The sequence below is a fragment of the Desmodus rotundus genome, chromosome 9 (genome assembly GCF_022682495.2).
Source record: "Desmodus rotundus isolate HL8 chromosome 9, HLdesRot8A.1, whole genome shotgun sequence".
Lineage (NCBI taxonomy): Eukaryota > Metazoa > Chordata > Mammalia > Chiroptera > Phyllostomidae > Desmodus > Desmodus rotundus.
This window is the reverse complement of record NC_071395.1, coordinates 15,778,666-15,795,194: the sequence shown is the minus strand read 5'-3', so window position 1 is coordinate 15,795,194 and position 16,529 is coordinate 15,778,666. Positions and strand designations below refer to the sequence as shown.

Below are 16,529 nucleotides of genomic sequence, written 5' to 3'. Positions count from 1 at the left end.
TTGCAATTCTCCCCAGTCCTAGCAGGTGTAGGCAAGGGGGCTCCGGGCAGAGTGCCCACCGCAGGCGACCGCCTGGGCGGGCTGCAGCGGACGCTGGAAGGCAGAGGTCCTGAGGACTTAGGCGGCGAATCGGTGTCCAATTTTCATCCTGTCCTCGGAGCTACGGAACCCCCTCCGCCCCGCAACGAGGCAATCGCTTTTCTGTGTGCATCTGGGAGCACGTCTAACTCCAGCGGCTGCGGCCAGGAACTAAGTGACTAAGAGTGGCCTCCCTCTCCCCACCCGCGTACACGTCACCGCCGGCGTCGGGGAAGCGCCGTCATGCTCCGAAGAAACGCGCACACAAAACCCCCTGCACCCCACCGCAGCTGCAGACAGAGACATTTCCGACCAAGCTTACGGCTATCCCTTCTCGCAGTCTCGTAGCGACGCCAGAGAGAACCTCTCCGTAAATGAGCTCCAGGGTCGTGGGCAGCCGTGCGCCTAAAGGTTTGTTGGAGAGGGACCCTTAATAAGGCTAGATGGCGGTGGCGCCTCACTTCTCTCCCCGCAACAGTCATGCCTAAGGTCCGGCAGGTCTGGAAGTGGCGAGTCTGTCAGCCCCACCCGGCGGCCAGCCTCCTTTTCTCCACCGCCTGCGCTGGCCAGCCCGGCCCAGTCACTTGTCCGCTTCAGAGCATTCGCACTTGGGAGCGGCGGCCCGAGGGGCTCAGGTTCTGTGCGCGTCTATTAGGAGGCGCACGGTAGTGATGGCGGCGCTCAGTGAGGCTTTCCTGTCACTGGATACTACTACTCCCAGCCCTCCTAGAAGCCGCCGGAGCAACCCCCTGGTCTTTCGTTCGCAAGTAGCAATTTGACTTGCTCTGCTGCATGTCAAGAGGGACCGTGGAAAGTGTGGAGACGCCCCGGGAATTAAGCGATCGCGGCTTAAAAAGAAAAAAAGCCAAACAAACAAACAAAACCCACCCACCCTAACAAACATGAGGCTGCTGGAGAGAATGAGGAAAGAATGGTTCATGATTGGAATAGTGCTGGCGATCGCCGGAGCTAAGCTGGAGCCGTCCATAGGGGTGAATGGGGGTAAGTCTGCACCTCCGCACGCTCCACCCCGATTCCCACTTGAGAACTCATTTGCGAGTCTTGGAAAGGAGGGGAGACCGTATCTGGGAAGTGTCTGTGTCTCTCGGGGACACTGACCAGCTCAGGGTGTCCTTTGGCCCTTTCGCCGATGCTTTAATTTGCGGACCCCAGAGAGAGGTTTGTAATTAGGGATGGGGCAAGCGACTTTGAACGCAGGTTTCCTTTTCCGCGAACAGCCAGCGAGTATCCTTTAGAGTCAAGGAGTGAGGTTACTGAGAATGAAACGAAACTTAATTTCTCTTCCCTTCAAAGTAGCATCCCCATCCCACGGGATGCTTGGTTGCCAGGAGTTCCTTCTCTCTCTTGGAGTGGACACTATTACCTCGTCCATTTCCACCCCGCGATTAAGAAAAAGTTGGGTAAGAAAAAGAACAAGGGACACCCCTTCCTCCCCCAGCTCGGATTTGTGGCCCCCACGTGGGAGAGTGATGATTCGCAGCGGCAGCTACTGCCCTAGAAACTCCCCAGCTGGCTGACACGTTGCACATTTTCATTACGGGGCACTACTTCCGTGTGCTGCGGGGACTCAGTTGCTACACTTCGCAGTAGTCCCACAAATACAGGCTGTGCGGGACACTGGGCGGTGTGTGTTTTGGCAAGGAAATGTAGGCGGACTAAAAGCATAGTCAAAGCCTGAATAGTGGGAGCCTTGTAATGTGGGGAGGGGCATTGGTGGGCAGGACTGGAAACGTCATTCGCCTTTTATAGCTCCCCTCCCCCAGACAGTCGTGCCCTACTTTTCATAAACGTTAATTGAATTTCTTTAATTTATTGTCTTTTTCACCTTGCTTGTCAGTTTCCACGCTTATTGACAGGTTTCATACATCAGTCATACAACAGGGACAGATAAAGGAGAGAAGGGAGCACAGGTGATCCTTTTATGTCAGGACGCGCTGCGGAGATTTGAAGTTATTTGTGACTTGTTGTTACATGAGGGGAGTGAATGAAACCATCTCTCAGGAGGACAGTGGTTCCTTCTACCCTCTCCCTTCAATACCTCCATTGACAGGTTGCTTCGGGGAACATTTAAAAGAAATTACTTGAACAAAGATTCTGGGAATTACACCATTTTTATTTATTTTATTTTATTTTTCTATATTCGGCTTAGTACAAAATGTGTAGGGTTTATAATTGAGAATAAAGCTGTTGTTTCTGGTGGTTTCTCCCCCTGAAGGCGCCGTTTCTTCTTTGACATAGCTTCTCTGAGCTCTTGGGAAACTTTCGAATGTTGGTATTTCAGGTTCTGTCAAATGAGTCCCCCCCACCCACCCCAGGAGCTAGCTGGATAGTGAGAATTAAAGTTACAGTGTCTTCGAGGCCATGTGGAATGCACACTTTACTAGCTTCACTCGTGCACTTTATAGCTTCTGGTGTTAGATCTTTTTATTTGCTTGGTGTTAAAGGTGAAGTTACAGGTGATATGTAATCTTTAAGTTGACATCTGCAGGGCCTAGGTTTGGTAAAATAACTTTTATATGACATTTCCGGGGTGCTCCGTGGGAAGAAGGGTTGTTGAATGTGGAATCATTTCCCTAGGGCTTCCAGTGGCGTGTGTGAGGCGGATTCTGTAATTTTATTTCTTCCCCTGGACTCTGCTTCTTGAAGTTTTGGTACATTATTGTACCTTAGAAATACCATTTCCCATTTTCACTAGTCCTCATGCTATTGATCTAGGATAATTCATTTCTTTGTTTAATTTTTATAAGAGTAGAATGTTAAGGATCGAAAGGGATTTTTAGCACCACGCTCTAACAAACTGAGCTAACCGGCTGGTTATCAAAAGGGATTTTTAAAAAGTAGGTTCACCTGACAGGCTTCTTTTACAGCTGAAGATGCTGAGACCTGAGGTGAGGTGACTGACCCTGGGTCACATTAGCTAGGGCAGTCGGGGGAGAGGAAGGACTGGAGACCAGGACTCCCCCTTGTTTCATACCAGTTGCAAAATCCATACACATTTCCGTGGTGAAAAATTATTAAAAATGAATAACCATTATCAAGGAGTGCTCTCTGTAGTAGACATTTTCTGTGCCCTGATTTTTGGCCCAAAGGAGCAGAGCAGAACCTGCTAATGTTAGACAACAGTAAGCTCATATGATTCCTTTGGTAGCTAGCTGTCCATCTGTGAAAACAAAAGTTAGGCAAGCAATTCTTCGGGCGTTCTTAGATAGACTGTCAGGCTACGTGCTTGATACTTCTGTTGAGCTTTTAATTGACCTTAAAACCTCTTAAATAAAAACAAAACTCCAAAGATTGCCAAGCAACACATTCATTCTACTACTTAATCCAACAAAAATCTAGGAACAAGGAAAGCAATGGTTGCTGAAAATGTTTCTGTCCTATTCTGCTCTTTAGAATGGTCTGAAGCACCTTTTCGTTTGCTTTTAACTTTTAGTCAAAGTTTCCATTTATGAGCTCTTTACATTGAGGTTGTGATTTTTAATACATTCACACTCACTGAACAAATTTCGGTAGAACAATTTTCTAGACATTCTTTTAAACAGGAAAAGTTTTGGTACCCTGCAAGATGCTCACTTCACCTTTACCTGAATCAGGGCCTCAATGACTATGCTCTTTATTTTTAAGTGTAAGACTTCTACACTTAAAGTGTCACAACTATGATCTGACCTCCCTTTGAAAAAAATCTTCATAGACAGTTGGTGAGTTGTGTATGGCAGGAAATTTGTTGACGTGGGAACCCTTACATTAGAGAAGTTGATGACTTTCCAGGTGGGAAAGAATACAATAGGTCCTAGCCTAGATAATTTAATTCTTAGTTCACTTTTCTTTTTACCCTCTTACATCTCACTTCTAAATAAACAAAAGAAGGTTGAAAATTAAAAGTCGGAGTAGATGTAAACGTATATACGTTCTGAGGTGTCGTTAATCTCTTCCATTGAGACTCAGGGAAGCACTGAGCTATGCACACCTTAGAGTTTCCTTGTTTTCAAAGCTGTGTTACTTATTCTTGGTAAGAGAAAGGTTTACTTCATTGGAAGTAGAGTAACTTTTTCATTTCTACCTGCATCTTAACTTAAATTGTTGCCATTAACAATATATAAATCCTAAAAAGGAAATGGCTTCATTTTTCCAGTGGGAAAAAAACACCCAGAAACATGCTGTAAGTCTAAGAATATCGGCATGAATATCTTAGATTAGGTTCAGAAGAGAAATTCATTTTGGTGATGAATAGATTTTAGGAGATAATAATAGTTCATTGCACTCTTAAGCATTTCAAATAATGTTCTTTTCCCCCTCATTAAAAAGCATGAGTTCTGGAACTGCAAAATTGCTTCATTTGTTTTTTTATGGCCAACTTTTCTTTTGATGTTGCTACCTCATTTCACTTTCACTGATAAACACTTTTTGCTTTTGTTTAGAGGAAAAGTTAAAACTTATATTTCTACTTTAGCTTTATAGCCATTTTCAGATCTGAGTCTGGTTATTTTGGTGAGCTGGAGGATATAATCATTACCTTGCAGCAGGCCAGGTATCATTTTAAAATGGTAGATTCAACTCTCACCTCTATGCAAGTACTTATCAAGTTTTTATTGCAGCCCTGGGCAACCTCTAGTTTTGCATTCAAAAGTTGAGCTGTCCGTTGGCATCTCCATGGTCCTGTCTCAATTGGGCCTCAGGTTTCTCCAAATCAGAATGATTTCTTCCTTTCCCTTTTAAAAGGTATCTTGAAGGTAGCGCTGGAATACCCTCACCACGTCCTTTCATGGTGTAGAGTTATCTAGAGATGAATCTAATTAAAAAAAAAAAAAACAGTATGACCTGTCTCTACGATTTAAAACATTGAAAGTCAAGAATCATTTCACTGATTTATGCCGATTAGTTAATAGTTAGCATGTGTATTTATGTGTGTGTATGTGAATTGTGGGAAGAGTTCTTTAAAAATTCGGTTGTTGGCCAACTAAGGGAGATGCTTTAGCTGCCCCAGAGAAACACGGCATCTAAGCAAATGCCATATGCTTGCCAGGGAGACGCACCTGTGGACGTGACCTCTAGTTGTCACTTGCAACCACAGTGCTCGCTCTGACCCATCCTAGGTGGAAATTCTGGAGAAGCCACTGTGGGCAGATCTGATAAAAAACAGGAGATGGGAGGAAAATAAAAATGATATGGGTTTTTGGAAACTGTATTTAAAATTCCTGGGAGGCACCAATTTTCAAAACAAGCCAGACTCCTCGACTCTACAATCTGTTTCGGAATCACCTTCCTCAGTTGTTGAGGACACATTATTTCCAAGTGTGAGCTGCCGAGAAGAGTGAGCTTCTGTTCACTCACAAGTATAACAATAATGTGCCTCCTTTTAAGTGTGTGAGCAGCCTTTACTGCCCTATGCGTGATGCTATTTGCACTCATTTGCTCCCTTCCACTCCCTTTTCTCAAATCACAGCAAAATGATCTATAAAGTCCAGGGAGATGAAAGCATGTATAGCATTGTTTAAGGAGATCTTCTTTTAGTAACAGTTGTACTACAAATGCCTCCAATATCATAGTCTCTCAATAAATATTTGTTGACTGAATGAATGGGGGTTATTCCTGAGCTTGGAACTCATCAATCTCTGTAGGTGTGGTGGGGAGTTAGGGAACAGAGGAGCCGGGACTGCGGTGCTGTTGTTTTGCTGAACCGTGTATTGGTTTTTTAGGACTGCCACAACTAATCATCACAAACCGGGTGGCTTAAAACAGCAGACATGTATTTAGTCACAGTTCTGGAGGCTAAAGTCTCATCAGGATGCCAGCAGGGCCATGCTTCCACTGAAGGCTCTAGAGAAGAGCCTTTCCTTGTTTGTTCCAGCTTGTGGCGGCTGCCAGCTGTTAGTGTTCCTGGGTAACAGGACTCTAGGCTCTGCCTCTGTCTTCACATGGCCATCTTCTCTCTGTGTGTGACAGAGTCCAAATTTCCCTCTTTTTGTAAGAATACCAGTCATTGGGCCCTGGCTGGTGTGGCTCAGTACATTGAGTGCAGGCCTGCAAACCAAAGGGTCAATGGTTCGATTCCCAGTCAGGGCACATGCCTGGATTGCAGGCCAGGTCCCCAGTAGGGGAGGGGGGAGAGGCAACCACACATTTTTTCTCTCCCTCTCTTTCTCCCTCCCTTTCTCTAAAAATAAATAAAATCTTAAAAAAAAAATACCAGTCATTGGATTAGGGTCCATGGTAATCAGATAAGACCTCATCTTAATTTGATCACCCGTATTTTGCTGTGTATAATGTGCACTTGTGTTTTGTGTGCATTATACACGGGATTCATTATTATGTCCTTGGTGTGTAATCGTTATACCCGTGTATTATGCACATCCTTATTTTTTTCCCTCAAAAACTTGGGCAAAAAAAGTGTGCATTATACATGGCAAAATACGGTATATCTGTAAAGACCCTACTTCCAAATAGGGTCACATCCACAAGTTCTGGGTGGATGCAAATTTTGGAGGGCTGCCCTGAGCTTCCCAGGGTGCTGAGCAGGACTCCTGATCTCTGTCCTATAGATGCCAGTCATCCTTCTAGTCCCTGAATTAACTCAACCGAGAAATTTTTAAATGTCGCCAAATGTCAGTTGCCCCTGCCAGAGAATCACTTGTATACAGGTATAAAATGGCATTTTCTCAGGCTATGTCCTTTAAAAGAATGTTGTCTGTTGGTTAGCACATTAGGTCTTTAAGCCAGTTGTGTACAAGCCACAAGCATGAATAGAGGTTAGGGTCACCCCTGTCATACTCACAACGTTAACGCCCCTGGGGAGGATGCCGTCCCACCTTCAGAGAGGATTCTTCTGGAGGGCAAAGGTCAGGCCTGTCTGGTTCACACAGTGTGCCCGGGGCTAGGCACAATTTCATACTATTTACAATCTTAACAACAGATTGTTGAGATTGTTCTCCATTGTTCTCTATGCATTATCTCCATCTTGGAGTAAGTGCCCAATAAAAGTGGTAGATTGGATACTCTTGGGGAGAACTGAATGTTTGCACGAATACAAGCTTTTTCTTTCTGGTGTTCTAGAAAAAATAAAATAATGTTTGCTAAAGAGACTGCAGCTGCTCCCAGTGATTGTCTCCTTTCGGTTTGGGGAATTTTAGTCGTTGTATAAGCACTGACACGGTGGTAGATACCGTGAGGGTCTATGTTGAAGGGTGGTGACTGTCTGCTCTCCTGTGTGGAGCAGAGTTTATTTTTGTTTCTGTGGTCGAAGGACACTGTGCTGAGCTGGGCAGCCATGGTCCCTGCCTTCTGGAAACTCCTCTCTGGAATGGGACTGTGTCACAGCAAGTGCAGTGTCAACACTAAGGTCTCAAGTACTGTTTGTGCTTCTCCAGTGGGTTTGTCTTTCACCCAGGAAGACTAGAAATACTTATCTAACAGCAACTACTTTTTCTCTCTTCAGGACCCCTGAAGCCAGAAATAACTGTCTCGTACATCGCTGTGGCAACAATATTCTTTAACAGCGGACTCTCATTAAAAACAGAGGTACTGTCACCCACGGGGCACAGGAAAAGCAGGGAGAAAACCTGAGTTTGTACTTCACATTTTGAAGTTTCAGAACCCTTTTGTAAATGTGTGTGTATCAGTAGCCTGAAGGCTTCACTGTAGCAGAAGATAACCTGGCCCTCGGCACAGGACTTGTGTTTTGTACCTGCAGAGTCTAGAAACTTTGTAGTGGGCAGCGCGGACCCTGAGGATGCGTTGTAATCGTGTGCTTCTAACCTGGCCACCGAAGCAGGAATCTCCTTCAGGCCTCCCCTGCTGTGGTGCCTTCAGGCTGTTCCTGTTTATTTGGGTTTCCCTAACTTTGTGGACCTTCTTTTGTTCCCAGGAGTGAGGCTGCTCAAGGGATACTTGTAGTGACTGTTAACTAATTTGTATTTTTTTAAGTATATTCTTTGCTAGTGTGTCTATGGAATGTTAGTAGATGTTTTAAGGAAATACTGGTATTTTTTCGTAGGACGTCACACTCTACTGTGAAGACATACAGGTCATGTTATTTACCTATCCAGGTGTCTCTGAACATGGGGTTCCTCGGAATGAAAGAAATCCAGGCATTTTTATACCCCAGATAGTATGAGGAGAATTTATGATTCCCTTTTGACTTTTAATGGAAGAAAAAAGTCGGAGAAATAACCATTTGCTTTTGAAGAAATTAGAGTTTTAAAAGTGGTCATTCTAAGATGTTTACTCCTATGTAGACTGGAAAATCTTACTATGTAATAAGGATTTTTGGCGGGGGGGAATGACTTTAAAACTTAAAATTGCGTTTGTGCACCATATCTTGCCTTTACTTAAAGTTTTGTTCTTTTAAATGTGATTTGAATGAAGATCAAATTTACCTACTTCCTTCTGGTCATCCCAGTAGCAACATGGGAAAAAAATGTGGTTTTTCTAAATTTATGCATTCTGTAGTTAGCAGGTTGGTGTAAATTGTGTCTCCAGAATGCTAAATACTCTTACGGACTGCTGGTCTTCTGAGAATAGCAGACATGGGTGGGATTTCCTAAATATGTCAAATCCCAGTTTCTGTAGATTTTATTGACACAAAAGTACTGTGATCAGTACTGATAGGGCATAGGGTTTTTTCTGTCAACACCAGCGTTCTGTTGGCCCGCCAGCGTGAGACACAATGGTCCAGAAAGGTATTCGCTGCTCCTGTGGTGCTGGTCTGCTCTTCCTTGGGGGTCTTCCTGATGGCCTTGGCTAGTGCTCTTTGTGAGGCAGCTGTCTTACCCACGTCCACTACTTTGGACGTTGCCCCATGTCCCCTGATGGCTGTATAATGGCTACGGCTGTATTTATGCCATGGGAAACTTGGCAAGAGACTTGATTCTCCCCTTAGCTTCTTGCTTAATGCGATTCTGTGAAGTAGCCAATTCCATGGGATGCAGGAGTTGAAGAAGGAATGCCACAGTTACCAGCATTTCCCTAAGGAGCAAATTCTTCCATAAGCCTCTAAGAAACCTTCAGAGTCATCCAGCTAATTTGGATCTAATGGTGAAATGCCTCGATCCCTGTGCATTCTCATGGTATCTAAGAAGCCATCAAAGTCATTTCCTCCATACAGATCCTTTTGAAACTAATACAGCATTAATTCATTTTCAAGATCCATTTAACTTAAGATGCCCTAGATTGATTGCATCCTTGTGTAACGTTAAACCACCTCTAGGCCCTGCTAATTTCCTGGGCAGCCGAAGAGCTCTAAGTTAGAAGGTTGCAGTCTTGTTGTTAGTTGTCTTCTGGTTAATAATCTTAAATTAATTTCAGCTAGGACAACTATTTTTTTATATCCTGTTAGGTCTTAGAATAGTGCATTTTTTGCACATAGGAGAAGGAAGGTTATTACTTATTTGAATTTATTTGAAAGCATTTACAGTGGCCCCATTCACGTTTGATTCACATTGAACATTTCATGTAGTGTTACTCATACACTGATACAATGTGTGTATCCTAAAATTTGTTTATTAACATTATAAAGAACTCTGTGTTAATACTTCATGTTAAGAAGATTCAATGCCAAATCTTCAGCTTTATAACTTTTGATTTCTAGTTTTTGAAATACCTGTTGAAATGGGTTCTGAAATTTTATTGTACTACAGTGTAATAAGGTCACATTTGAAGTATATGTGTATTTTATATATAGCGAACTTCAGACCTACAGTTCCAGAGGACTTTTCAGTTAGACTGTGGCAGAACCAAATTCATTTAAACAACCTAGCAAGTGTCTCTGACTACAAGGCGCTGTGCTTGGCGCTGGGATAGAGACAGAGCAGGAAGCTCAGGGCCTGAAAAGGGTCCTGAATATATAGGTTTTTCCTTATTTTCCTAAGCAGATTATTTTTTAAAGTCCCGTTTGCTCAGAAGTAAATGTAGCAAATCCCGAACTTTGGGCTCATGCTGCTTGTCTCCATCCCAGAGCTGTGAGGCTGACCCTCAGAAGTCAAATAAGGGTCACACAGGGGTTGAAAGGGACATTGGTATGTAATGAAAATATTCCTATGTCCCAGTCAGAGTCTCTGATTTTAAGCCATTCTTGATGCTGCCAGTGAGACTCTGGTGTACTCAGTATGTGCAGTGTCTCCTTAAGGTTACGTCGATGGAATTTGACCTGCATTACATGTGAAAAACAAAACGTCTTGCAGAATCGACTTTTCGATTATTCACCACGACATCTATTTGAACACGTGGCCCTAAATTCCACACGGACAGATATGGAATACTGCTATTTTGGATTTTATGGTGTTCCTTGCTTTTTCTTTTCCAGTGTCACCTTATTTCTGTTTAACGTTGTATGGAAATCCAGAAAATACAGAACACTGGGTTTTTGTGACAGTCTTGAAAATCTTTCTTAGGAGCACTTCCCGTCTGCTAGTCTCCCTGTTGCGAAGAGCCCTCTTATGACCCAGCACAGTAGGCCCTTGTGACTCGTTCACTGGGTCCCTTACTGTCCCATTGTTCTGATGTGATACAGATTGTTTCTAACAGTCATTTACTAGGCGGGCCAGTATTCTTGAACTGTATTTTATTTTTCATAACTCTTCCGATTTCAGAGGTGGTATTTCCCCATTGTAGAGAGGTTAGAAAGAGCAAAAATAACTGTTATAACATCTGTGTGTTTTTAAGTTCTTCTTTCTTAAACATATTTTACATATAGGATATTTTTAAATAAAACATTTTTTAAATTGTACATATATCTTTATGTGTATACGTCTACACATACTTGCATACATATACCCACATATACATGCATCTATGATCTTATATTTTTCCATGTGACATTGTATAATAATAATTTTTCATGTACTTTAATACTTTCTAGTTTTTCTTCACTTATATATTTAAAAACAATTTACATTGTGTTTACCTTTATGTACATAAATCAAAAGGTACCAAAATATATATGATGAAAAGTCTTCTTCTCACCCTCCACCAGCGGTCCATCCAGTTCTCGCTCTGGAGACAGCCCATGTTAACAGTTTCTGTGTATCTTTCCAGAGATACTGTATGCAAAAGGGGGGGTGCATATGTGAATCCCCCTTTAAACTGTAGTGTTTTATACTGTTTGCCTCCTTACCTTATTTAACTCAAAAACACATCTGGGAGATTATTTTATATCAACATGTAAAGAACTCCTATTTCTTTTTGTAAACTGGAAAATATTCCAGTTTATGAATGTGTCATGATATATTTTCTTGAGCCCTCATTGATGGACAGTTAGGTAATACACAAGGTTTCGCTCTTACAAACTCGCTACAAAAGGTAACCTAAACATATGTCATTTCCCATCTTTGGGAGCATCTGTGAAGGGTTAATTCCAGGAAGTGGGATTGCTAGGTCAAGTGCTATGTGCAGTCTAAGTTGGGGTAGGTGGCCCAAGCTCCTAGAGTGTTGGCGGGTGCTCTGTACTTGTCCAATGAAGGAATGAGTCGCCAGACTGCCATCCGTGGGTTGTGCCGGTTTGCATGCTGGCTAAGTAGGGGGAGACCCCGTCCTCCTACATCCTTGTCAACAGTTTTCACATGGTTTATAATAGCTCTTAACGCTGTTTAATTCTTAAGTTATTTAGCTGTTCTCCCATCTTTGGACATTGAAGTTGTTTCCAGGTTGCAGGGGTGTCCAACCCATAGCCCACAGGCTGCATGCGGCCCAGAATAGCTATGAATATGGCCCAACACAAAATCGTACATTTACTTAAAGCCTTTTTTTGCTCATCAGTTTTTGTTAGTGTTTGTGTATTTAATGTTTGGCCCAAGATGACTCTCTTTCCAGTGTGGTCCAGAGATGCCAAAAGGTTGGACACACCTGATGGATAATGCTCTGTGTATAAATGCTTGTAACCATTTTTTTATATTGTTGGGATAAATGTCTAAACATAAAACTCTGGGATCCAAAAATATAAGTTGTAGTATAGTCCTTGATATATATTCCCAAATTACTTTTCAAAAAAGTTATACCATTTGATATTTCTATGAGAAGTATATGCAAATGCCTTAATCACTGCATTCTGGCTCATCATTTTATTACAAGGAAAAAATAAAAACACTGATATTTATTTGGTATTTATCAAATGCTCCTGAGTGTATCCAGGTGAGATTCAGTTTCAGTTCTGCTGAGATTCTTGGCCTTGCTGGTGCTCGGGTTTCTCTGTGGAGAAACTTCTGACACAGTCTGAGGAGGCTCCTTTCCTCATAGCTCTGATCCACGGACCTAGTGCGGCTTCTGGTCTGTCCAGTGTTGCCCACTTGCCCTGCATTAGTCCCGGATTGCCGGAAGTTCCTTAGATGTCATTAAGGACATCTTGTGATGGAAATGGAACTGCTGTGTGTCTTCACACAGGGACACAAATCGTGGGAGCCGGTGAGACAGATCCTAGAGGGGGTGATCAGTGAATGAGGCGGCCTTGATCTACCACTTATTAGACTATGCACTTTGGCCAGTGCCTCTGAAGCCGAGGGTCTTGTGAATGTCTTGCTTGAACTGGGGATGGTAGGGACATCATTACAGTGCTGTGCTTATAACCAGTGACTCTCTGGCATCTTTGAATGTGCTCTAGTGACTGCCTGAATGTTTTATGCAAATTTTCTACTACGTTCTGAATTTGTTTTACTTCCACGAATAAACCACATAACTCAAAGAAATTCAAATGCAAATGCTTGTTAATTAGTATATATTGAAACCCCCAAATTTAACTGAGTATCTTTTGTTTAGCTGTGAGACTCATAACAAGTGCCTGGGTTGTCACGTTTTCTGGGACTTTTTGCCCTCCTGGGCATCGGTGCGACACAGTGGAAGGAGCCGGCACACATGTTGGTGCTGAGCTTCAGTGGGTAGAAGCTCTCAACCTCAACTTCCTCATCAGTAAAACAGGAGTGATAATCTCCACCTAACGGGGCTGATTTGAGGATGCATTGAGAGGACATACGTGCAGGGGCAGGCTCAGAGAATGGCATGTAACTACGCTCAGTAAGGAGTGTTAATACAGAAAGCTAGGGAGTAGGTATTGTGGGAAAAGTCATTTTGAATTCTAGAATGTTGTTGGGGAGAGGATTTTTAAAAATTATGATTTGTGTGTAGATTTAGTAACTTCTTGCCAAATTGAGGTCTTTCTAGGTCTGGTGTAATTAATAGAGGTTACTTATTATATTTAATTAAAATGTGACAGGTCCTGCTAAAATTATTAAACAAGATTTATTTTTTTAGGTAGTTAAACATACATGTTTCTTTACAGTGGCAACGATTCTCAGATACACTAGCGCAAAGGTAGTTAGCTTAGTCCTGGCTCAGAATCGCACAAATCTGAATTGTTGTGGCATATTATATATTTGAAAGCAATTAGAATATTTCAAGAATTCTATATAAAAATAATAACCTTCATGAAAAACATCATAGCCATAATTAATGAACTTTTCTTAAAGTTTGGCCCTTGTGCAGATGCTTATAGGTAAAAATTTTAGCTGTGAAATAATTCCAAATTGATGGATGTAACTACACTTATTGTGGTGATCATTTTGAAATAAATACAAATATTTAATCATCATCTTGTACACCCGAAACTAATAGAATGTTATATGTCAATTATATCTCAATTAAAAAAACTAATTTATGCAACGTTATTTTAGTAACAGTCTCTCCTCAGAAGCAGTGTTCTGACTTTTTAAATTTTGTGTCTATTTTTGCAGGAGCTGACTGGTGCTTTGGTGCATATAAAACTGCACCTTTTCATTCAGATCTTTACACTTGCATTCTTCCCGGCGACAATATGGCTTTTCCTTCAGCTTTTGTCAATCACACCAATCAATGAATGGCTTTTAAAAGGGTATGTTTAAATATTTTGAACAGTTTACTTTTAATGGGACATTTTTAGTGACTTTATTGTCTCTGTAGCAACTATATGTAAAGGAGCCTATGTGTAGTAGCTTATAAGAAAATAAAAACACTTTTAACATTATTAATAACCTTTAAAATGAGTCAGGGAGGTCCATCAAAGAATTTTATAACAGAATCTTAAAATAACACCCATATGCTTAACTGAAAGTTTCTGTAGGAACATTTTTCTGGGAATATAAAAGAGTTGTGTTGGGAGAAAAATGGAAGGGACTAGAGCAGGGGTGTCACACTCATTTCACCGGGGCCACATCAGCCTCGCAGTTGCCTTCAAAGGGCCGAAATAATTTTAGGACTGCATAAATGTAACTACTCCTTAACCGTTCAGGAGTTGAAATTGTACATTAGGACCTTTGAAGGCAACCGTGAGGCTGACGTGGCCCCGGTGGAAATGAGTGTGACACCCCTGGACTAGAGGATATATGATTGGCATGTATGTGTAAGTGTAGGCTGTCAGTCGGGCGCTTTACCTTTTGAAGTGTATCTTGCCAAACATATACGGGTGATGGCTGGGTGTAATGTGCTTTACAATGTGTAGGGAGGAAACAATGTATACAGGGATAAGCATTTAACTTTTTACTTCTTCTGCTATGTGTTTGCTTGGACAGTTGAATTAACAATAGATTTTCATTAGAATCTTTTCTCCCATTAAAAATGTGGCCATGTTAATTAAAAGAATTTAGTGATTTTTAAAGATTATTTGAATCAGTTTAAATCTCACCGTATGGCTCGAAGACTGCACGCTGACCCTGTCCCTGACTTGCTATGCGACTTCGAGAAAGGCATTTAATAGTGTTGAAACTCAGTTTCCCAGTTTATAAAATGAAGATAATCCTACTGTTACTGCCTGCTTAGCAACAGTGTCGGGGTTATCAATTAAGTCATTTATTTAGCGCCTGTGTGCCAGGAGTCAGTAGAGGTATTGGAAAACCAACAGTGAACAAAATTGGCCAAGAGCCAGTTAGTTTTGCACATTGAAGAGACTGGCTGTGATTTCCGGTAAACAAGTAACTAGATGACCAAAGTGATGCGAAGTGAGACACTGGATGTGGTTGAAAGGGGTTGGGTGCGCGGGCTGGGTTGGATTGTTTCTTCTGGGGGCAGAGTGTTCCAGGCAAAGAAAGCAGAATGTGCAAGGGCTCCAAGGCAAGAACAGGCGTGGGCCAGGAGGCCAGAACTGCTGAATCTGTGGATGAGGGAGAGGGCTTAGTCAACTGTGCTAAACGAGAGAAAAACATGCTAAGAAGTGGTCATTACGGAGGACTAATCTGCTAGCATTGTGCTGGGCATACAGGCGGTGCAGAGTAGGGCTTGCACTCTCACTATGCTGAGTGAAGTGAGCACACACCTCTCACCTCAGGACATCAAGCTTAAAGGAGTATGAACTTAGCTTAACATAATCACAACATCAGCTTACTTTCCCCTTCCTCTCCCCACTTTGAGAGTGTATACTTAGTATGTGAACTTTAGGGACTTGCAGACTCCTATGCTGGGATTCTGTTTAAGTCACTGAAATAAATATATTCTGAGCACACACTCCTTACTTTGCTGTGTTGAAGGGAAAGACTGGAGTTAGAGAGAGCATTCAGTAGGCATTTGGACAGGTCCAGACTTGGGCGAAAATCACCTGAAGGGGGATGATGGCCACGGTCATGGAAAAGAGTGGCAAGTTGTTGTGGTGATTGATTGATTGATGAGGAGTGAGTGGAACCACACACAACTCCAGTTTCAAACTGGACCATAAGGAAAATGCTATCCCATTGACAAAAATAGGTCAATTAAGAGTAAAATTATTTTTTTTAGAAAATACATAAATCTGGCCCTGGCTGGGTAGCCCAGTTGGTTAGAGCATCCTCCCAATATGCCAAGGTTGTGAGTTCAATCCCCCATCAGGGCACATACAAGAATCAACCAATGAATGCATAATAAGTGACACAAAAAAGTTGATGCTTCTCTCTCTCTCTAAAATCAGTAAAAAATTAAAAAAAGAAACTACATAAATTTAGCATTAGGCATATTTAGTTTAAGGTAGCAATTATAGGCAGGTACAAATTAAGGAATGGAACTTAGGAGTAGAAATGTAAATTTGAAAGTATCCCTACAGATTCAAATGTGAACATAAGATTGTGAAGAAGGAAGGAAAGACAGCAAAAAACTAAAATGAGCTGGTTTAAAAGATAGGAGATAAATTAGATTGATGAGGCACCATGGTAACCAAGAGAATAGAGTGCTTTGAGAAACAAGAAAGAAAGGGTAATGAGTATGGGAAAAGTGATACTGGATTTGGTGGGTAGGAGATGCCTAGTTAAGTAAAAGTTACTTAAGATGACTATTACTAGTAGAAGGGGCGTAAGTCCAATTCCAGGGGAGTAAAGAGAGAATGGGCTTTGGGGTCATGGGGGTGGAGCGCACTGTAAAGAAGGTCCATAGTGAGCCGCAAGGGAAAAGTAGGATTACATCTTGAGGAGGTAGCGGTACTAATTAAAGGTCAATTATCTATGTTTATGTGTTGA

At 42.1% G+C, this 16,529-nt stretch overlaps 1 protein-coding gene across 4 annotated transcripts in view; it reads left to right on the top strand.

Moving 5' to 3' along the window:
• The first annotated feature begins 772 nt into the window (after nt 1–772).
• SLC10A7 (solute carrier family 10 member 7) overlaps nt 773–16,529 on the top strand; it is a 195,069-nt gene continuing 179,312 nt past the window's right edge. For all 4 annotated transcript variants that reach the window (XM_024568981.3, XM_053930614.1, XM_024568980.3 and 1 more), the window contains exons 1-3: nt 773–1,080; nt 7,532–7,614; nt 13,812–13,948. In XM_024568981.3, coding sequence (XP_024424749.2) covers nt 981–1,080; nt 7,532–7,614; nt 13,812–13,948 — 320 coding nt within the window. In that variant the 5' untranslated portion in view covers nt 773–980. The remainder of the gene's footprint in view (nt 1,081–7,531; nt 7,615–13,811; nt 13,949–16,529) is intronic.